The 23,911-nt window shown below is 37.9% G+C and overlaps 1 protein-coding gene across 1 annotated transcript; it reads right to left on the bottom strand.

Moving 5' to 3' along the window:
• Nucleotides 1-1,713: 1,713 nt before the first annotated feature.
• LOC104463090 (glucocorticoid-induced transcript 1 protein-like) lies at nt 1,714-23,526 on the bottom strand (the record flags this gene model as incomplete). The annotated part of the gene is made up of 5 exons (XM_010075280.1): nt 23,451-23,526; nt 22,767-22,918; nt 13,167-13,253; nt 4,925-5,038; nt 1,714-1,866 (listed from the first exon to the last, which is right to left on the bottom strand). Coding segments are annotated over exons 1-5 (582 nt in total), but the record flags the coding sequence as incomplete, so codon positions are not given.
• Between the last annotated feature and the right edge of the window lie 385 nt (nt 23,527-23,911).

Here is a 23,911-nt window from a genome sequence, read left to right as displayed (position 1 = left end):
AAACAAACTGTGTCAGTAGCAGTAAAACTAATGAAGTTTGGTTTCTTATGGTTTATCTTCTGTTCAGTAATTCCTAACCTTTAACCTAGCTGCCCCAATTCCCCCAGGCTAAAAAGAAGCTAAATTCTTGTATTAGGAGAAAGTTCACCAGCAGTGAGATTGAGTCAATTATTCTTATTATGATCTTCAGTAAGTAAGGCTATGAAATCTAGTAAGCTCAAAGACTAGGAGTGCCACTTTATGTCCCACTAGAACAGACTTCAGCTAAATTAAATTACATAGCAGGAAACGACCCTCTTCCCACAAAGATGGACTTGACTTCAAGGGCAATGTCTAATTTACGGCTTTCTTTTGTGTCTGAAGACTCTCCCCAGCTAGATGTTTGGAAGAAGGGTTCACTACTGCCTTGGTTGCATAAACTGCTGAGCACCTCTGGCTCCATTCCAACAATGCACTTAAGTATGTGCTTAACTGTTTTGCTGGATCAGAGCCAATATATTCAGTAACTTATGAGACTTGAGTTCTGTATCCCAAGTAATAAGCTGTTAAAGCCCAAGGACAACATTTATGAAGATGATTTGTCTGATAAATAAATGAAATCTCCTCTAACCATAGGAGATAACAACCCTAGCCATAGTAACATCAATGGTGGCACTGCAATACATACATTTTTATACTCTCTTTGGAGATGGTGCAACAGGGTTTATTGATTTGGGCTTTCTGTTTCAGTTTGTGTGTTTGGTTTTTGTCTTTATTGCCCTGTTACAACACACACCCCTCCTAGAGGGATGAGACAGCCTTAGGAAAGCAAACTTAGCATAAAACATCTACTACTACAGTATTTTGCTCTTAAGACTGCTTTCACACAACCAAGTCTCTGGAGAAGCCAAGATTATTCCAAAGCTTTTTAGGTTTACTGACAAAATGAAAATCTACAAATATCAAGTATTGGGAGTCTTAAAGATCTGATTAAAGTTTCATAGCTTGACTTGTACACTGAATTGCTATTACATGACCATTCACAAGAAAACAACCTACATCTTAGAGAATATTAGAAAAAACAGTAAGAGCAGAAAATAGCAGAAAATTTTCATTATCTGTTTAGGAAACAGTATCTGTAAACCAAGTATTTCACATTTTAAGTGTCATCTAAGCAGTCCAGTCCTCCTCAATGACAATTACAATGCTCCAGTTCTCCCACGTATGCAAAGCTTCCCTGTTTGTCAGTATTTCTGATACGGAGATCTCCCATGACAGATCACAGTGGTGTCATGGAAGTGAAATGGTTCACATTCAATTTATGGAAGAAAATGCATTAAAACCAAAAAGCAGAGCATAGCACAGGAAACTTAAGTCTTGCCTAAGAAAAGGAATGCAAAATGGAGCAAATAAATTAATCTCTTCTAACCTCTAATTACTTACTACTGTAGCCTGAATTTTCAAGCATTTGCATTTCGCACAAAAAGTTTCAAATTCTCTACAGAAAAGGCATTCTAAACAAAGTATGATTCCCCAGAAGCCCTTTAAAAAAACAACAAACACAAAAAACAAACACCACCCTAAAACACTGAAACAAAATTTTCACATAAACATTTCTTTGAAGAAAATTACTTGAAATGTCAACCACAAGGAAGGTATCTCACAAGGAATATTTCTCATTTGTTTATAGTTTACCAAGAAAAACCAACCATAAACATGTTAATACCAGCTTACCTTGGATACTTCTTCTTTTCCACTGTTTTCCTTAATGAATACTTTTTCCAGTTCAGGGCTTATTCCTTCTACATTACACGGCACACGTGAAACAGTTGATTTTGGCACTGAAATGTTTGACAGTGGCATAGGGACTGATCTGGAAACAGAAGCCTAAAAGGTAGAGAGCAACATGATTTGAAGCTGTAAAATTGAATAAAGACAGAAGTCTGAGACCAGTACTAAAAAATTCTAAAAAGCAAGAAGTTGTGTATTAATCTTACCCTCTAGAAGACCAACTTTACTTGTCAAATTCAGATAAAAAGAAATGCTTGCATAAATCAAAAGCCACTAAAATCACCTCTACTCAACTCAAGGAAGTGTTCTATAATAAAAGCATTCTATTACTTCGCTTATCATTAAGTAGGCAAGTATACGTACCTCCCGGACATATAGACTATAGAAGAGGCAGTAAGGGGATGAGGAGCATGTGGGGTGCTGATGCTGATGGTTTAACTGGGAACCAAAAGGCATTTCCCAACATTCCTAAAGCTTAACCACTCAACTGAAATATTCACTTAATGCACTTTTATTCTCTTTTGGTTGGCTTTATTGAATGAAAAATAAGGCATTAATTCTGAACCTTTAATTTCATTAGCTTACAGCTCTTCAGAACGTCACATCAAAGGTCTTAAAATAAATTATTTGGAGTTTAAGAATCAAGCATGTAAATAAATACAAGTACAGTTTTCAGAAAAACCTGTTGGAGTGGAGCTCTGTTACCAGCAGGAACCATTCACAAGAGCGCACATGCATCTTGCGCAGTCGACCTCAGAAGCTTTACCTTGGCAGCAGCTACATAGCATAGATACACCTACGCTGACAGCCATAAACAGTGTTCACTTCCCAATATATGTTCTCCTCTTGTTCACAGAATCATAGGATGCTTAAGACAAAATGTAAAATTTATTTTCTGGGTTCTTGCTAAATGAACCTTGCACAATGTGCAGCTCCAAAGGTGCATGTCACTTGTGTGGAGGCATTCTCTGACTGACAAAACACAGTGTCTGCAGGACGGCTTCCCACAGTAGCGCCAGAACTGAAAACGCCACTGGCCTTGTCAGAGAACACTTTCTTAAGAAATAAAAATGTTGCATGAGCCCTCATAAAGTGAGCTTCAAGTGCTAAAGAATGTTCCTTCAAAGCATATGTCCTAGGTGAATTTCAGTCGGTGTCAAAGACTGTTTTACTGTGACTGTAAAGAGTGGCACAGGTACCTGCAACAGCTTACTTTGAGATGGAAAGCGAAACCCTTTTCTATACAAAATGTGGTGGGATCCTTCATTATAAAAGCATAAATGTTTCAGGAAGAATATAAATTTCCTATATGTCTTCATCAAAAGATTAGGTTTTAACCACGAGTTTTGTTCCAAGCAGAAGAAGGAACATAAAGGATCAGCCATCATGGTTCAGCCTCTCCTTTCTAAACACTAGCTATTTAAAAAGGCAGTCAGGAAATACAATGACAGAACCAACATTTCAGGAGTTCAAATAGCGGCCTGTTAAGTAACATGGGGTCCAAGTAAAGGATTCACTCTGGGTGAAATTTAACCAGGACTCATATGTCCACGCTGTCAAATGAGACTAGATTAACTGTTTTCTGTAAGTGGCTTAAGGTTCTTGAAGTCACTGACTGAACCTTGCCTGAGTTCTTTAGAACTTGTAATTGGGTTTCAGTTTCACTGCCATTTTGCGATGGCTAGAACAGACACTGCATGGGGCATCCTCCATTGCCCTCTGCTGAGAAACTGGTTCATGGTCAGGCAATTTGGCCAGGTAATATGCCCAAAGCTATTCTTCGTATGTGTCAGAATCTTTATAATAGGAGAAATATAGATATACTCAGAGTACAGGCAAATTTTTATAATTTTTTGAACATGAACCTGTAAACAAAAATTGTCTTAGCCAGGCTAGTGTTAAAATGATCAACTATATTCAACTTTGCCTAAACTCACACATCACTTTGAAAAATAGGTAAGTAATAAGACAACAGAAAACAGAAGATGTCAGACTAGGAGCCTGAGCTTAACCTCTCAGTGAGGAGGACATCAAATCCATAGACCGACGGCTGGAGAGAAATCCTGTCATCACAATGCCCATTGGTATAGAACATAAGAATGGTTATCAACATAATCTGGACATAGGATTTTGCCTCCTAAAGATTATGTCTGAGGTTTTACAATAAGTCATAGTGTCTGCAACAAGAACAGGCCTATGATGACAGCAATTTTTCCATTTAATATGATAGAGATTCTCAAAATATACTGTAACTGTACTGTAACATAGCCACTGCAACCACAAACTCTCATGCTAGAAGACAGGATCCTGTACTGACAATGACTCTGGACTACCATAACAACCAACAGGTATGCACTAGACAAAACCATGAAGAAAAAGACTTTTAACCTGTAGTGTGACAGATCCTCTAGTCACACTGTGACAAGGAGCGCCTTGATTTCAGTTGAGTTTAAATTCAAGGTGAATTATCACTTTGTTTTCAGAAAGTAAACACCACAATATTGTTTTACTTGATGTCACGTGGAAATCTCCCACCTCTCTGGCCAGGAACTGACCAATAAGCAAAGTATCATAAAGATTCCTAAAAAAGGACAAGGAAATGAGATTTTCCCTCGAATCTCTGGTGATACAGCGTTGCTATCTTTTACTGATGAACAGATGGTAAGGTGAATTATAAGTCTGTTCCTAACGAGCCAGTTAGTGTTCGGTTTTGCTGCTCAAAGACTGATCAACTGTTGGGCTGACAATCCATACGGCTTACGCTTGTTACTTTCTTTCTCTTTTCTATTTTTATTTTTCTTAAGCAGCTCAGATGAAATTGGGTTGCAAAACTGATAAGCAAATACCGTCCAGGGAAGCAGAGAATTTCAAAAGGGTACCACAAGAATTAGTCTTGGAAGCAAGTATGTATTATTCCTGGAAAAACAGTCTAATCTGGCCATGCTCTGAATTTTTACAGTATCTTAAAATAATTTAGCTCTATTATATATGACTATCAGACAAATTTCAGTGAAGATGTAATGATACCAGGTTGTTAAGCATTTCAGTGTACCACATAAGAAAACAAACAGAAGGAAGATGGGAAGAAACAGCAGGCTATTCAGACAACCCAGCTAAGGTAGTTACTTGTATTAACAGCTTTCTATCTACTTACCTGAGACTGACTGATTGCTATATGGTTGCCATGGAGAGGTGACTGACGTTCTTTCTCTTTACTGTGACGACTACTCTGCTTACTGCGTTGAAGCTGCTGCCTCAGTTTGGCAATCTGCTGGAAATAAATTCAGGTGAAGTGATAATGAGTTAAGGAATGGATGAACGCTCAAATATTCCTATATAACATGAATCACAGACATCTGAAGTCTTCTTTGGAGGATTTTACAAGCATAGGGGATTGCCTTCCCTTGAAGCATGAGAATTACGGCTTTTTCCTGCTTATTAGATACTGTCTCCAAAGTATCTGCCCTATTTGCGAACCTGAATATGACAGCAGGCTTAGTTTAATTACTAAACTTCCTCATTTACAAACAAGAACTGTAACAAATGATGTAAACAAAAGTAGTCATAATGACAGCTTGTAGCAATTTCTGGCCTACAACTTGTTTAAACTGGGGACTATGAAGCCTACAGTTTAGTTTATTTGATCTTAAACCGAACCAGAGTTTTCCAGTGATAATTCATCACAAAAGCAAAGAGCCTTCACAAACAACTGGTGATCAATATGCAATGCTCGTCCTGGAGAACTTATTAAATAGCATTTCCCTGCAGGCTAAATTATCACAGATTCCTTCAGGCAGACAGAATTATCTTTTCTGCTGTCTGCTGCAAAGATGTCTAATCAAAAGTTACATATTTTAAAGGTCAAATGCAGCTAAAGCCATTATCCATTTGACCTGCTCCTTAACAGAAACCAAAGAATTCAGTCTGGGGATTCTTCCACTTTTTTATTCCTCCTGGATAATTTCTACATGACACCAAGTATTTATGTCTATAAGCATTGTCTCAGAAGTTTAGACTACGTGCAAATTCACACAACAGGTACGGACACTTCCTTAAGCCTGGATAATTTTTTCCTTTGGGCTCAAGTCCTCATAGTCAGCATACTGGTACATAAGGCAAAGCATGCATGGCCCCATTTCATTTTTAACTCAGCTAGAGATACAATTTTTTAAAACCTGAAAGGCAAGTAAGGAGAAGTGAATGCACACATAATTCATATTTCAGAGAACTTCATCAGCTGGAAGGTAACCTCTCTTTCTGAGTGACAGCTTACAAGTACATGCACTCTGTGGTTAACTCCAAGTAGTTAAATATATCACTAGTGCTCTTGCAAAGCAACTCTGTGGTAGACAGTCACTTCACATCACTTCATAGTGTAAGAGATGACAGCATTTAGTGAAGAGGTTTGGAGGGAGCTTTGCTCCAGGGTGTGGACTTTCCTTTGTCATGTTTCTGCTACCACTTACAAAAGAAGGATCCACCTTTCAGGCTGCATATCAAGTCTTGCCACAGCTCATTACCCACATTCAGAGAACTGCTACTCAGAAATGGCTGAATACTTTGATCTTTCAACAACAGACAAACAGTTCAGATTTCTAAAAGGGTCTGTGTGTAGAATGAGAAAGACAGAGCCCTAATGTGAATTAGTTTCTAACACAGAGGAGCTAGATTTAGAGAACTGGGAGACTAATGTCTTGATTAAAGGTGCAACTCAGGCACCATGCTGGAAGAAACTTTGAAGGAGTCTGAAGAGATACTTCATTGCTACCAAAAAAAAAAAAAATTTGTCCACAACTTCCTCATTTTCCCTGCAGGAGTAGTGGCAATTAGGAGTTTAGCTCCATAGAGAGATGGAACAAGCAGGTAACCGGCCTGGTAAGTATACATACATCTACAAAGATTTATGTCTTACATCAGAATGTTGGAGAATGAGGAGAACGGAGAAATAATCTTCATCTGCCCCTTTAAAAACTTTAAAAAATAAGAGAAAAATGATGCCCAGATCAGAGGACAGCTGTGGACTGAGATGAATCGCTACAAGAATAATCAGAAAGCAGGGAGAGCGCTGTACATAAATCTTTCATTTCTGCTGCCTCTCCTTGATGCTGTGCGCTTCCTCCTAGTTAAAAAGTTAAATACCCTTTTTTTTTTAAATTTAAATTAAATCTAGCTTTCTGAGCTTTCCTCAGGAGCATGCTATAAAAAAATATCTATAGAATACCACCTCAGAGATCTGACTGACTGATTTCTGTCGCAAACAGCTTGTGAATCTTTGAGAATATAGCCTCTCAATGTAAAATGTGGACAGCAAAAGCATTAAATGGGAAGGTGTCAATAGGCTGATATGTCTCTAGACTGACCATAACCTTGAAGCTCTGATATCCTGAAAGGAATCACAGATCCCTGGAACCTGAGATTCTCTCAGCAACCTCAAGAGTATGTATATTTTGACAGTCAGTAGGTTCTTGACAGTAACAGAAAGAAAAGGCCTCTTGGGTCACTGGAGAGAAAGAGAAGGAGGAAAACTTATTGAAGAATCTGACTGTGTATCTGGAGCTGATACTATCACTTAAGCCAAATATCCAAGGCAGTGAAGAATTCTCAGACCATCTGTCCTTAGCTCTGAATTTGAAAGGCCCTAGCTTTCCATGATGTGGTAGTTACCACCAGATAAAAAAATGAGAAAGTAAGGATGGACATATAAAAAGGAATCTGCCATTTCTTGTTCATCCTCCAGACATGGGAGACAGGCTTGCCAGAAAAACCAACCTGGGTTCAGAGCAGCCACACCAAGCAGCCAGTGGCATCGAGTGGAGGGAAGATTCCTCCAAACGAAATGATGCTCCATCTCTTCACTACAGGGACTCCACAGTGAGTCTACTACTTGCTAAAACTAATCTTGAAATCCCAATAGTTCTTCTCTTCTACAAGATTATCTTTTTATTCACAGCTATTTTCCTTCTCAAACTCAAATAAAGCCACTACTACTAACAGGAAGAGGTAGCTGTGCTAGCTTCCTAGGAGCTTATCTTCACTTCCTTCCTAAGCAGCCAAGAAGCACAATCAGAGCATCAAACATAACCAAAATGAGCTTCAGACAGCTGTGAGGTACAATAATCTTAGAAAAGCAGATATAATCTGTGTAGTGAGGAACATATCTGAAACATATGTCTTGATGGTACCTGTTTTACCAAGTATCTCAAAGAAGAAGCAGATCCTGTCTCTTGGACACTCAACGGACACAACTATTATGAGCTAGGGAATTTGCTGTGCAAAGAAAATGGTGCCAAGTGATTGCTATCAGGAAAACATGTGCTTGAAGATACAGCCATCACACTGGTGTAAATACACTCTGACACTGTACTCCATTCAGGGCAGCAATACAGATAGTTCAGTCATGGACACGAGGCAGGAAAGGAATAATGTGCTATGCTGGGGAAAAAAAGGTGCAGTAACAAAACACTCAATTTTAACAGGGCAGCTAAAAAGAACAGAAAGGGCTGGGACACCGTTTCCTTCCAATGCCCAGGTACTGAGCATGAAAGTGATTGGGGCATACACAATCATACTAAGGAACACACGAAAATCATTATAGAAAGATCTAATGTGCATCCTTTAAAGCATCCAGTTGTTTACAACATTAAAGCCTTAGACTTGCACATATGTGCACTTAGATCCATAAAATGTCACAATGATTTTAGTATACCAATTAAAACGCTCTCCCTTGTCTACCTAGCTCAAAGACAGGCTGAATGTTCTCATTATACAATACAGGCATTAAAAAAAAAAGAAAGAAAAAAAACCCAATTAATTCCTCAAAGAACAAATGCAATTTGAAACCCATTTCCAATGTTCACATACAATTATTTAAAATTATTTTGCTTCTTTATAAGGTATAAACATGTATGGTAGCCAATCTCAAAGTATATATTTTAATTCACATTTGGCAAATTCTCCGATGTGGCTGTATGGGAGGGAACACAAAGCACACATTTCAAAAAAATTAAGTTTTCAGCCTTTCCTCTTTCAGTGACTGTTCCCTAAAATATTGTTGATGTATCAGAAAGACTCTTTTCATGACATAAAGTTATCTATTAAAAACACCAACAAAAAAACCCAAGAAAACACAAAGATCAGTGCATCATAACAGTAATAAACCTACATCAGGTCATTCAGGACACAAACTTCCAGTTTCAGCCTTTACTGTCATATAGACAACTATAAGATGATCCACCAAAGACTACTAAACAAATAAGAAGTTAGGAAAAATCCCTAGAAATACATTTTTTGCTTGCTGAATATTTTTACAGCTAGAAGGGTACTTGAAATAAATTTGAATCTTGTCTATACCACTTGTAATATGCATGCAGTCTAATATAACTAATGGCACAAACCTGAGAAAAAAGCAAATTAGGTCGGTTTTTTACAACACTGGAATAATCTGAGTATCCTGATAATTTTTCATTTGAAAAGACCTAGACACAGACTACTAATATGAAAGAACATGTCACATCTCACTGTTGCTGTCCAAAAGCTGATTAATATTTACCAGCTAATAGGCTGTATTTCCACAAATCAGGCTACACAACATAGTAACTTCCTATTGCTGAACAAGCCAAACTCCTCGCTAATGAGAGCAAGCTCTAACTCATGCATGAACCATTTGTTAATAAACAAGTTAAACAGTAGGTCAAAGAGTAAAACAAGCATTAGAAATCTACCCTGAACCTTTGAATACAATCTTTTGATTGGTATATGAAAGCACATGAAAAGTGCAAGCTCTCATATTCGATTCTCTTTTATTCCAAAGTCCTTTTCAAGTGCTCTATTAAAGGGACCTTCCAATGGGCGGTTGTTGGTGTCAGTGTAACAGATACAGCATACAGAGCTGCTTATGGGAAGTGAAAAATCATCTGTCTGAAATACTCACATCTTAAAAAAAACACACAAACTGAAAACTATTTGGTTTAAATCCTGTTTTTTTTCAGTTCTGCATAAGCTATAACTAAAATTGTCTCTATTCAACAGAATTTCAAACTAACTATTCAGGTTGAAAGGGGAAAAAATTCCAATGGTGCAAACCTCTACTTGGTTTGTGTCCAGTACAAAGGCTCTGATAGCAATCTTCACCTCCCAGTCAAGACACGTATCTATGAAAATAATGTGAAAGCAGTCTGGCATTATCCTACAAGTTATATTCCAGACTTCATTTAAAAAAAAAAAAAAAAAAAAAAACCAAAAAAAAAAAACCCACAATACACAAGCAGTAGATCTCTTCAGAATAAAAAAGTAAATCTTGTTAGGAGGTGATAAAAAAAAAGTGCACTCTATCTTTACAAAGTTCATATTGAGAGTTGGGGAGTTGTAAATTTTTTAATAGACCCACTATAATATAGCAAGCATTGCCTATTTAACTGCTAGACAGACTCAATTCTGACACCCATCTCTTTCAACTCAAGGGCAAAATAATTTTCAACTACTCAAAGTGAATTTCTTTTTTTAATGTGGTAATGCAGAATTAATTTGCTTGTTTCGGATCTTAAGTCTATACACTGATTTCTAGTGTTTTTAAATACAAATCTTTTAAACAGAGCTCCCAGCTGTGTCAAATAAATGCATGTAATTGTGATAGCTCTCAAACTAACACAGTTTTTTTTTAAAAAAAGCACATTCAATCTTCTTTCTCAAAACCAATCAAAACTACACATACAAGTATTTGACTAGTTTACAATATCAACATAATAAAAAATACAGGCTAGAAATCATTGCATTAATTGTTGGAACAAGAAACATGAATCCAAACTGCTAAGACAAGCCAAGGAAACTGTCAATAGCTATGTACTTGTTTACTGTCAAATGCTATGGGAAACAATTCAAATTGCTGAGCAGAACTACTGTTACCTATGCTACTCACAACAAATGCAGTTGCCCAGGAGAGGTGATATTTTTATTTCCATTACTTAAGCTCTTGCTTTCAGCTGCTTGTAGATTTGTCAAATTTTCTCTGAAGTCTACCATGCAACACTCAGCTCCCCTATCCCCTTCCCATCAGAGACTTCAGTAAAAGTATTGAAGTCATTTTAAGAATGAGATTAAAATGAAAGCACGTGGAAATAATTTTACCATTTTATGCACTAAAAAGCATTACCATAGCTTTTTTACCTGGGAAGCCCTGTTTTCCAATGCTTTGGAAGAAAAAGCTAAACATTTTTCTGGAGGTCCTTTATGCTGGGAATGTGTCCCTCTATTCCCTTGGAAAAATTTCTGTTTGGTGAAGTTTTAGCAAAAAATTCAGTCTGCATATGTTCAGGAAAGATGTTTGGAACTGGCAGCTACATTTGCTAGTAATTCTGTCTCTAGTGGGCATTACAGTTTTATTAAAACTGCCCCAGAGAATTTCTCCTTCCAGAAACTGCAGATTACTGGGGCACAATGAAACTGAGTGCACAGATACTACCGGTATTGAACAAACTTTGAGCCATCAGAGAAGCTAGAACCAGGACTTACAGGTGAGGGAAAGGAAAAAGAAAGGGACAAAATAAACAAAATAAAGAGAAACAACAGGCAAAGAGCTGGAAGGTAACTGAATAAGAGTTCAATTATGGGAAGACAGATTAGAACTAGCTGGATAATGCATGCTGAATGACACCGGAACTATGAACCTGGGGAGCTAGAAAAGGCAGGAAAGCTGCTTTGAGAAGCTGGAGAAAGGAAAACAGAGTAAGGGAAAGAACTATAAGCCAGAGAAGAAACCGGCAGGTTTTGGGGTGAACAGCTATTGCAGAATTTGGACAGAAACAATTCCCTTCCACATGCCCCATTTTTTCCAGCACTGTGTTCTATCAGAAAGGAACCATGAAACCCATGGGCCATACGTTTCTTATCTTTCTCCTGTAGTCAGTCCATAAAGAGGATGGCAACCTAGCACAATGGATCCCTGTTATCAAATGGCAGAGACTTGCTTACATGCTGAAGGTTTCACTATCACTGACAGTCACAGCTTCGTGGTGAAGAAAAACTGCTTGTTGCAGAACCTGATAGGGAACTGCCAGAAGATGAAGGATGGTCTCTCAGTAAAACCAAGCAAGCGTTATCCTGGAAATACAGATGCTACTCCTGCCCTTGCTACAATTCCTTTGGGCTGATAGGTAATGTTTAAGCCAGAACTTTTCAGACACAAAACTCCTTCTGCACTAATTTCTGGGCACTTAATCTGTGATTTTGAGTGCTTCCTGACAGCTGAAGATGAAGTCACCCACACAACAGAAGGCTCATGTACTAATAAATCATTTATGATGGGTTTCATAACATGTACTCAATGAGATGGGAGTAGACAACAACCTTCTTCGGACTGACCTTTTTGGCCCAGGTCCTCATCTTTAAAAATGAGGCTATTGCCACCACTGGAATGAAAGATGATTCCATATTTGTCAAATTTGATTTTAAAATTCAAGTAATTAAACTTATATCGCTCCTTTTGACAACTACTCTTCTTATTAATGGCTGTTCAGAAGAGGACTACATATTGCCGGTAACATCATCTCCTCAGACAACCTATACATTTCTTCTCATTTTTACCGACCTACTGAACAGACAAAGCAAAAAGCCCAGAGTATCAGGGCCAAGTCCCACCCCATGAGAACATGCTACAAGATTCATTTCTTAAACAGAAAGGTGCAGCTCTTGAAGAGAGGCTGCACTGTTCGTGACAGGGGCACAAGGCTAACTGCAGGCCAGTTATTAGGTACTGGACAGAGCTAGAGTTAAATGAACTCTGGACAGAATGGAGTTCACGGGGACAAAAACTGAAATGTTGTCACTTCAGCTGAGCTGAAGACTATTTTACTGTATCTCATTTCTTGTGATGCAAATCCACTTCACTTTGGTGGGTTGTTTCTAGTTGCACTTGTAGCCTACAGCAAAATACATACGATTAAAGAGCATTTTGAGTAATCATAGCATTACTATATCAATACTTACTCTCCTTTTTCATTTATGAAAGTGATGTCTTCTCTATCTCCACCCTTAAACTTGAATGAAATTTCTGAACAAGAATATGCTAACATATCAACTTACACTTTGCCTCTTTCAGGAGAGTAGTGATAAAGAATACAAAGCTAGCTAAGGTAACTCTGAGCAAAAAAATCAGTAAGCTACAAGCAGTTGGTTCCTCAGCACGCACTCTGGCCACTCCTTCAAAGCCGACACTGTGCAGTAGGAAGGGAGAAAACCAACGGGTATAAAATAACAACCACTCTTGAAACAACTCCTACTTTGGAGGTAAAATCTGTTTCAAAAGCAACAGAGGTTTTTAGTTTCCTGGACTCCAGATAGGGATTAAAAAATGTTTTGGGCATATCAAAACTTGAAAAGCTCCACTGTGCAAAACTTCTCACCTCTTTTAATTGATCAGCACTTCCCCATGATGCTGAGCGTTGATGTGATCTCTTTTCTGCTCCTTCTTCAGCCCAACAGCTAGGTGTCTAGAGGGAGAAAAAAAAAAGAAAATATACTGTACTGAACTCCCCAGGTAAGAAAAACTCTGCAGTGTCAGAGTTCAGGCATTATACATGAAGAGTAAATTTCAGAATCTGTTATGCAGCAGTAATAGTCTCAATACCTAAAAATACAATATAGAAAACTGGGGCTTTGTAAACTTGCATTTATAAAGGATAATGACAATGCACACTACTGAAAAAGGAAACAGAGGCCTGACAATCACAAAAAACCTTACCTGGCTACTTCCATCTGCACTTTGGCATCCATTTCTAGTTTTCTCTCAGTGGACAGTTTAGAAAACCACAAGATTAAAAAAAGTACAAACAAATTCAGAGATCAAAAGGCAGGATTCACTTCTCCTACCTGTCTTCCTTAATCACTGGGCCATATAATCAATTCCTTCTTGCTAACTCTGACTTCATACAGAGTTTGATACACCTTTTATTATTTTTGGCATTGACCGACATGAGCAGAACAGTGAAGGGCATGTCTTTTCCAGCCTCATCTGCAAGCCCTTAAGTCTGAGGACTGCCCTTGGATGTAGGAGCTATAGTTAAACTCCAAAGATTGAGAAGGGTCTGGAAGCCAGATCTCCCAACTTCTGTGCTTATTCAGCACAAGACTATTACAAAAACAGAGGGTATCCACCAGCATTTCTGAACAAGAGAGTTACTGGCTGCCAGAGGAGCAACAGGAACATCTAAAATCCAGGGAGAGTTTGGGGTATGAACCATATAAAACTCAGGGCCACAGGCACATGTATAAATTTGTGAAAAGGGTTTTTTTTCCCAACAATTCTTACTAATATTAGCTGAATCTTTCACAATAAGGCCACAAGAAATAAAACTATACCACTGAAAATGATGAGAATTTGGCAGTGAAGTTTTTCAGGGAAGGGATCACCACTGATACTCCTCCAAGAGAGATGGGGCCCCAGCCCAGCAGGACGGGTAGGATCTGGGATCCACCTCCCTGAAGGACTTCCTTCTCACGCATGGAAACCCTGCTCCTCCACAGCTTTCCTTACTCTTGCTTCCTCTCTAGGGTCTAGAAACTTCTGTGGTACCCACACACATAGCAGACACTGTTCCTCTCAGGAAGGAGGCCAGGCATTGCCTTGGAGAACACCACAAAAAAACTGCCCGCAGCTCCTCAGCCTCGCCACAGCCTCCAGGCCAGGCCACTCAAGCCGAGCACACCAGGCCAGGCCTGGTCCCATTAAGCACCAAACTGTAGTTTGAGAGCACAGGCTATACATCTATAATCGCTGCACTGACAGAGTACTATATGGCCTACAACCCAGCACCTAACTCGTCAGTGCTAACATTGAATGTGCTAAATCACTTTGTGTGCACAGGCCTATGTATCCCACTTGTGTTTTCTGCCAGCCCTGTAGTTTCCATGGTTCTGGTGGGTTTTCTTCTCCATTATTTTTACACCACCAGGAATACTTCCACCAAAGGCCCAGCAAGCTGTGTGGGCGATTAGAAAGCAAAACAGAAAAAATCAGTAACAACGTTTTTGCTGCAAGTTCCCAGGAAAGAAAAAAACTACTCTTTACGAAAGTTAGGGTGCTGCATATTTATTATATGACTCTCTTTGTGTGGGTCTGGGGAAGAAGCCAGAAGATAATGTGGTTACGAAAAAAAAAAAATCAAGAGTGAATAGTTAACACAGCTATTTAAAACTATGAGGAAAACATGGGAGTCCCTCAGCCAGACAACCCATGACTCTCGCCACCCAAAGCCGAGACCCTGCCACACGCGTGCTACCTGTGTCTGCATTCGCTTGCTCTGCATTTTAGTTGAGCCATGTTCAAATAATTACTTGCTTTTGCAGATTGGGTACTTACCATCTCCTTGAAACTTGTGTGAAAGAGGTTGTATTGCTTTTAATTATTTTTTAAACACTGAAGTGGCTTGCACATTTCCAAAGAACTAGAGAACACGGTGAGAAAATCTGTTCCTTTTTCTACATCATGGACTTTCACAATCTATTACAATTTACTTTCCAATTTAAATTTATCTTTTCTTAAATTATTTTACTATAACCCCAGTAGAGCTAGAACCACACCTTCATACAAAACCAGAAAAACATCAATGTAGAGGGAATTCTTTGAAAATTTGTCTTCCAGAGAGTGTTTTCTGAATACAACACTGCTCCATAGTTTGGGGAACAATTCCAGGAAGAAGTAGAAACAGGTATTTCAGGTGCTTAAATATTTACCCATAGTGCAGGAGGGTGTACTAGGGATCACTACAAGCTCACAGCCTTTCAACTACAACCTAATAAACAGAAGAGAAAAGACGTCAAGTGTCTAAAAAGCCAAAGTGAATTTCTCAACGGAGAAGTAAACCACTAAAAAACAAAACAAAAACACATATGTAGAAAGCAAGAGTTTCCCTGTGTTTTTTTAATAAGCACAGATATTGATCCCGATAGCAACAACAAAAAAACAAACTAATAGCAACACTCTGAAGAACTTTATCAACACTGGTGACTGTTAGTAGAGAGAGGTGGGAATCCTTACATTGCAGTTGATTTAATTAGAAATCAAAAGCAACAAATACAAAACATCCATTCACTTCATACTAAATTTTGTACTTTCTCAAATATGCTCTGACACTCTCTTCACTCAAATACTATCTCCCTTGAGATAAGGATTGCACAGTTGCTTTCAATTTCTGGTAAACTGAGTCAAGTCATAATCTTTCAAAATATACATACAACTATCAGGAGGCAGACTACCTGTGTCCCTCCATTTTATCTGCAGTATTAGATTACAAATACTATACGATGTTCCTAGCACAGTCTAGCACAGTATGGAAGTCAGGCAATGCTATATTAATGAGCTATTCATATTCAGATGGAAAAAAATTAAAAATATTAGAAAATAACACAACATAAGTAGTTACTAGAATATTATAGCAAACCAGTCTTCTTCAAAACCTAGAAATTGCTGCTTGTAATATATTGTAATCCACAACGTAAGAAGATAAGTTTTGAGTTTGGAACCCAAAGTCCTTACGTTAAAGCAAGAGCTTTAAAAAAAAAACAAAAAAAACCCAAAACAACAACAAAAACCAAATAGAAGAACCCCACACTTGTTACATTCTGCTTTTAAGTTTAGCTCATGTATGAGCACCTCGCATCTCACTTGAATGTTGTAATTTACATCACAAATAAGATGGGGGTGTACAGCACCCCTGATATGCCACATTTCATGAAAATTGTTTCCCCTCTTTATTTACAACTTCTACAAAACAGGCTTATCCATAGAAGCCTTCATTTGAAGCTGCAAGTGTACTTCCCACGTGCTAAACAAATTAAAAAAATCATGAAAGTAAAAAAAAGTAACTCAAAACTGTATTTAAAGAAAAATTTCTGAATCACAATAGCATGAAACCAAAGTTGCTGCACCTCAAGTCAGAAACACAGTAAGAAAGGTCATATGCACCATCTGTGAAACTGGTAATATTTCAGAGCTGAAACAAATTTACAGCATCACATAAGTATGAACCGAACTTCATGAAACTGAAGGATTATTCCTGCAAGTCTATATTCAGAGCAAAGACTTAAAACACTTTAGGAGGAAAACCTTGAAAATATTAAGTAATGCATGCTGCAGCTTCAAGAAGAGGATTGCTGGTATTTTGAAATGTGAAGGCTCATGGTCCCAGTTTCAGTTGACACAATGCTTAAAGCATGCACATGGGATAGTACATGCTGAGAACACCACATCTGGTTGCTCTCTTCAGCCTTAATGTAAATCACAATTACCATTGTTCTAACTCACCCAACCTTGTAGAGATTAGCATTTCTTCCAACACATTTGGTAATTCTGCCTTGCTTTTCCACCCATGTCAGGGTTATACACCTACATTCTTTCCACTTCATTTAGATCAGAATGACTGCATGGAATACCAACCTACCTAAACCTAAAATAAGACTGAATTACTCTAAATATCTCACATTTTACTGCCAGCCCTTCGCTCTAATTACTATATCTAGCCTGCATTCCAGATTAACTACACTGGGGGATGGGTGCAAATATTAAGAACACAAGTCTACGTTTTACCAGGGAAGCAATAATGTTTTCGAAGAACTTCCACATTCAAAAGAAATGCAACAAGAGGACTAGAAGATAAAGTCTGATGAGTCTTCAGATGTTTCTAAAGCATTCAAAGGCCCTCTAGAAATTTTACAGAAAGAAATGGCCTAAAGAGTTAGAAGTTAATTTGACTGTAGGTGATGACTCCTCTTGGAGTGGGCAAGGCCCACTTGATGAGGCCAAGTGCAAGGTCCTGCACCTGGGTCGGGGCAACCCCAAGCACAATTACAGGCTGGGCGAAGAATGGATTGACAGCAACCCCGAGGAGAAGGACTTGGGGGCGCTGATAGATGAAAAACTGAACATGAGCTGGCAATGTGCGCTTGCAGCCCAGAAAGCAAACTGTGTCCTGGGCTCCATCAAAAGAAGCCTGGCCAGCAGGCCGAGAGAGGTGATTCTCCTGCTCTTGTGAGACCCCAGCTGGAGTACTGCATCCAGCTCTGGAGTCCTCGGCATAAGAAGGACATGGACCAGTTAGATTGAGTCCAGAGGAGGGCCATGAAGATGATCAGAGGGCTGGAGCACCTCCTGTACAAGGACAGGCTGAAAGAGTCGGGGTTGTTTAGTATAAAGAAGAGAAGGCTCTGGAGAAACCTTATAGGAGAGATGGGGAGGGACTTTTCATTAGGGAGTGCAGCAACAGGACAAAGGGTAACGGCATTACACTGAAAGAGGATAGATTTAGACTAGACATTAGGAGGAAGTTTTTCCCTGTGAGGGTGGTGAGGCACTGGAACAGGTTGTCCGGAGAAGCTGTGGATGCCCCATCCCTGGAGGGGTTCAAGGCCAGGCTGGATGAGGCTTTGGGCAACCTGGGCTAGTGGGAGGTGTCCCTGCCCATGGCAGGGGGGGGGGAACTCGATGATCTTTAAGGTCCCTTACAACCCAAACCATTCTATGATTCTATGAAACATCAGAATGGTTAAGAAAAGTTAGAATAATAAATTCATAATTGTATGACGCATATATCTTCTCTCCTTGTCCCACCCAAAGTACGTCATTAAAATATCCCATGAAATCAATGATAACTAATACACCAATGGAAAAGCTTCATTTAATTGAGCCTCCTGGTTTATGATGTTAATTTTTAAGCAACAAAATTTCTACCCAAAAGAAAACAAAACCAAACAACACTCAGGTAACTAATGACAGGTAACTGCATTAAAGCCTTGACCTACACACAAGAAGAACAAAAGCATATTTTAACCAAGCGTTCCAGTTTAATAACTTTGCATTATTCTTTAGAGAGAAGTAAAAATGCAGAAAGACAGTTTGCAAACTTCCTTCATTTCTGTTTGTGTAATAAGTAACTGCCATATACATTGAAAAAGGCATATCCAGACACACTAGAATTCAGATTAAGACATCAGTTGGGCGGGTGGGGGGTAAAAATCACTAAATCATATTCCACTTGGTCATTTGTTCTTTTCTTTGTATTATTTAGATCAAGAAAGATTACATAGACGAACCTTCTTTGTTATAACATCAACATGGTATGTTTATTCCTAACATCGCCTTTTTAACTTTATAAACAATCTTTTAAATTATTTAGCTACTGCCAAATAATTATACTGATAAACTATGACAATTATCCAAATGTTTTGCACATTCTGAGGTTAGGCATAACCATTTTAACACTGAATTATTCCTTACACTAAGAAGGGAGAAATACTTACATGTATAGCATGAAGGGGAAGTATACAAAATTGCTCCATCAGTGCTCTCAACAGAGACGGAAAAAATGGGGAAGGAAGCTACACTGAATTTTACATGGCCTTAATTAAAAGTTTGATTTTTACTGAAAGGGAGAGGGAAGCAGGAAGGATGAACTTGGGAAGGGGATCACAAAGTATAATAACTTCCTATAATACTAACTTTCCCTGCATGTTTGAAATACTTAAAACCCTACTAAATAAAATGGCATACACTTGATTATCCAAAACTTGCTGCTCCTTAAAGATCAGTTAGTCGTATGCATATGCACACATACAAATAGGAATATAAATGCATGTAGAACTCTGAGAAGCCTGGAATTGTATAAATGTCACAATGCATAGTGTCACAGTATATTTTTCAAAATGCAAACATAACAACCTAACTTCTCTTCAGTGTTTTCAGTCAAAACACTTGAGGTGGTAAAAGGGATACAGAAATATGGACTATAGTATTCTCCAAGATGCAACAGAAACTAAACCAAACAAAATTTGGTTTCTTCTATGTAAATAATAATATATAATTGAATTATTTTTTTAAATCCTGGTTTAATTTTAGAAAAAGAAGAAACATTTTATTCATGAGCACTATACAGGTTCAAATAACTTAAGTGGGAAACAAGGATTTGGAACTCATTAAAGGTTCATCTGATCACAGTGAAAACTTGAATCTGACTCCTTTTTTGAAATACAAGAATTCGAAGAAACTGGAAACAGCCATAATCACCACCTTCATGAAACTGCACAAAATTTGCATTTTAAATTAATCTTTAATTAGGAAGAAAAAATACCCTTGAAAGAGAAATAATTATTCCACCTACAATGTAAGTTATACTGACAGTATTGTTCATGAGTTTAGAAGTAAAACAAGAGATAATTTATTCTCCAATGAAACATGCTCATGCAAAAAATACTGGTTTATTGATTTTCATTATCTCCTTTTTATTTATTTTGTTTCTTACCATCTTCCACTCTGCTAAACTATCAAGCGTTATTACTCTTAGCTACGGTAATCTATATGAACTCCCATGAGCTAAACTGTTACTTAGCCAACAAACATGAAGTAGTAGAAGCACTTGTCCTGGTACTCAGGCAAAGAGCAAGGTTTTAATTTAACTTAGTTTGACATGCATGCATTCTATCAACTACTTGGAACTCATCTCCTTAGTTCTTGAAATTAGATATACTGCAAACTACACAGAGGTCAATCAACAAAAAAAAAAAAAAAACCCACACAACCAAAACATAAGTCAATATTTTGTGATCATCTACAAGCCTCCCTACTGATAAACTATTTAAAAAAAACTGGAATTTGTTGTTCCAGTCACTGTGGCTTGTTACATTTTACATATTTATATAGTCATGAGTAGTCAAGACACATGTTTTTCTACTCAACACTGCTAAATGCTTGATTTTTGCATAATTTGAATACAAAGACAGCTAATGTAATTCCTTGTTAGAAGACAATGACACAAATACAGAATATGAAACTTCCTTGCCCTTGTACCTTTGAAATAATACTTCAGCTTGTAATGACAACAGTACTGCCTTTCCTCTCTGTTACATTTTATTATGCTGAAAAGGTAAAACTTTTTTTTTTCTAATCCCTGAGCTTTGCTTCTGAATGAGGCAAAGGGTGCCAGCCAACAGGTCAAATAACCTAAACACTTGCGTGAGCTAACTAGGAAAGCAATTTTACTGCCAAATGCTTGGAGCTCAAATATTTAGAGAACAAATTTGTTTCTCTTTTCTGTAACTACTGAAAAGATTTGTTTCTGAATGTTTAAGTATTCTAAATTTTCTATTCATAAGGGTATTTGTGAAGTCTGATATGGGTACATGTTTTAAAAGAGGGGTTAAGAAATGCAGTAAATACAAAGCATGCTACCAAAAATCTCCTCCATGGAAATTATGGTTTCAAAACAGGAAGACTTTCAAAGTATAGTATTGTGAAAGGAAGGCATCTTGGAAGTAAATTCAGGATTAAGAGCTTTCCAAGTAGATCTTTCATGACAGTAAATATGACTGCTGCTGCTTCTTTTTGCTAAAACTGGCTGGCTGGTTTCAAAATCAATGAGTAGGTCAAGAAGACAGCATTTTGTTAAAGAGCCCCACCACACTTCCTAACAGTTTCCTTGAACAACTTTAACCATCAGATTCCCAAACTGATTAAAAAGGATTTCTGGAACGTACAGACAGATCTTTTTTTCTTTTCTAAGCATTCTATGCTTATCCTTCCCCCATCAGAGGGCTTCCTGCACTACATTACAGTATATTGTAAAGACGTGGAAAATTATTTATACATTCTAACTTGGCCTGAGAAATTCAGTATTACACAAAAGACTAAAATGGTGGCAGAATTGTTGACAAATATGTTGCAAGTCAGTAGAAACTAACCAAAACCTATACACCTAGAAGTGAAGTTATGACAGAAAAATCCTTGGTATTTTAAAGGTATCATTGTGACAACATAAGCTTCCATTAAAAACAATTCTTAATGGCAAAAGAGAGTTATAAGCAAAAGGTAGGACGTCAGAAGTATCATTTTTCTTTTCAGGACACCCATCATAACAATGGACCAGAACCATGGCACAAGAGATAGAAAACTGATTTAACAGCCATCCCTACATGGCCTGTAGACTGAAAATATAACCAAAGATAGCTAGTTTTTTCTAGTTTACAATTTAGTTAAGAACACAAACTCAGATTAGTTCCTCCATACCCTAATGACACTACTGAAAAACCAAGAATACAACTCTTTTGCTAATAATCTGGGTTTTTTTAGAAGTACATGTTTTTAGCTGTTTGATAGTGAATATCTTTTTGTAGGCAACAAGATCCAATGTGAGGAGGAGTCAAGCAAGAAACAACATTCACCTTTTGAGCACTGGAGCACTATGAATGCCACAGCAGCCTACCTGCCAGAGGTTCCTCCTAAGGATAGAGCCCTGAGGATTCAAGGGTATCACAAAGGTATCAGGCCAGAAAAAATCTCAGTAGCCTTCCCTTTGTAGCTGGTGGTAAGGCTCTCATTCTAATGTCTGGCTTCAAAAGGCAACTCTTCCACAGTGCATTTTTATTTGTCTTTCTTGCAACTACGCTGCAGAGAGGATATCTCAAGACCATATTGAAGCTCACTCCCAGCTCCCTCTTCTGGATTTCCCATCCAGTGGCAAACTAATCTATTCTTCTTAACAGTAATGTCTCTCCTCCTCCTCCCCCCTACACAGAAAAATACACTTTTTGAGACCCACAGATTCAATACTATGATTTAGTAAAATCTTTAGTTTGTCAGCCACTACTATTATGGAATTTGCTTTTTTAAATAACACTCATCACAATTCTGCATATAGCAGTTTCAAAATAAACCAGATACAAGGCTGATATTGAAATCTGCTTATTGAGCCTCAACAGATCAGCCCACATAAAGAAAATTATTTTTAACAACTCTTTTCTAAAAGCATAAAATCATCTGTCGCATGCCATGTTACTGAACTGACGACTAAAAAACACTACTGTACTCTATTTTTAGGACTTCATATTTATAATAAAATTAAGTGAATCCACATTTCTTTGGAATTAAGTTGAACTAAGATTCCAGATCTTAGTTCAGTATTATTGAGAAGACATAAATTATACAAAACATCTCTGTTGTCTTGTTTTACAGCTTTTACCTGAGTAGATTTATCTTTCATACATGAAGAGTAGTGTACGTGGGGATCACGTGGCCACTGTCCTGTGAGGTAAGGTCCTGTTATTGTGTCCAAAGAAGAAGTTCGCCTTATGGTACCAGAAGTTCTGATTTGCTGGGATTTTGGCCTGTCCACTGTAGAAAACCAGAACAAAATCAACAAAAAAGTCAGGCTAAATTTGATGTGAAATGTTAAAAGCTAGCTATCTGAAGCCTTTGTCCAAATGCCAAGCTGAAAAGAATGCCAACACATCAAAGCAAATAACATCAGACAACAGAGAAAAAAAATCCAAAAGGGAAAACTTAACTGTTACAAAAAACAATGCTTAAAGTGTTCATATCTGCAAAGAACCATGCTACTTACGTGATATATTTTCATCAACAAAAACCATCAAATTTAAATACAGCAATGATGCAACTCAGAGAGGGAGACATACAGAAAGAGAAAATATAGTATCAGTAGGTTACTTTAAAAGTCAGTTTGCTTAGCTTTCTAAATATTAAAACACACATCATGACAAAAATTATCATTCTTAGGATGCATATCCAATTTCTTGCTCTTGTGTACATCATTCCATATTATTTTCAAGATCCCAGTACAGGCCTTAGCAAGCTGAAAGCGTGTGACTGTATTTCCCTCTGACACAGCTCAGGTCAAGGCAGCTACCATGTTTGTCTTCACTCATCACAGCTATCACAGCTCCTGCAATCTTTGACTCCTCCCTGTACTTCTCTCCCGACATACCTAGATCACGGAACAATTTTTCCTGCCGTTCATTTGGAAAGCAGAGAGTAGGGTGGTTCATGAGACTGATGTGGGAAAGAACAGAGTTTTACAGCATGCTCTCTGGATCGTCCTGCATTGTCCTTTAGGCAAAATTACTTCATATACATAAGCCAACCTAAGCCCAACATTACAGCCACTGTCTGTTTTGCTCACCTCTACTAAAAGAAGTTTGCAAACCAGATTAAAGTTAGTCACATGCTGTGCACTGATCCAACCCACCAAACCCTACTCATTGCTCACAACTCAAAAGTAGACCTGCTAGCATACTTCTGAGCCCAAACATGGCCACTGACCTCCATATGCATTTTCTCCTTGTATATCATCTAGAATCACTGGATCTC

This window comes from Pterocles gutturalis, unplaced genomic scaffold (assembly GCF_000699245.1).
Source record: "Pterocles gutturalis isolate BGI_N339 unplaced genomic scaffold, ASM69924v1 scaffold16557, whole genome shotgun sequence".
Taxonomy (NCBI): Eukaryota; Metazoa; Chordata; class Aves; order Pterocliformes; family Pteroclidae; genus Pterocles; species Pterocles gutturalis.
Note: the sequence above shows the minus strand (reverse complement) of the source record. Positions and strands in the feature narration are given on the sequence as shown.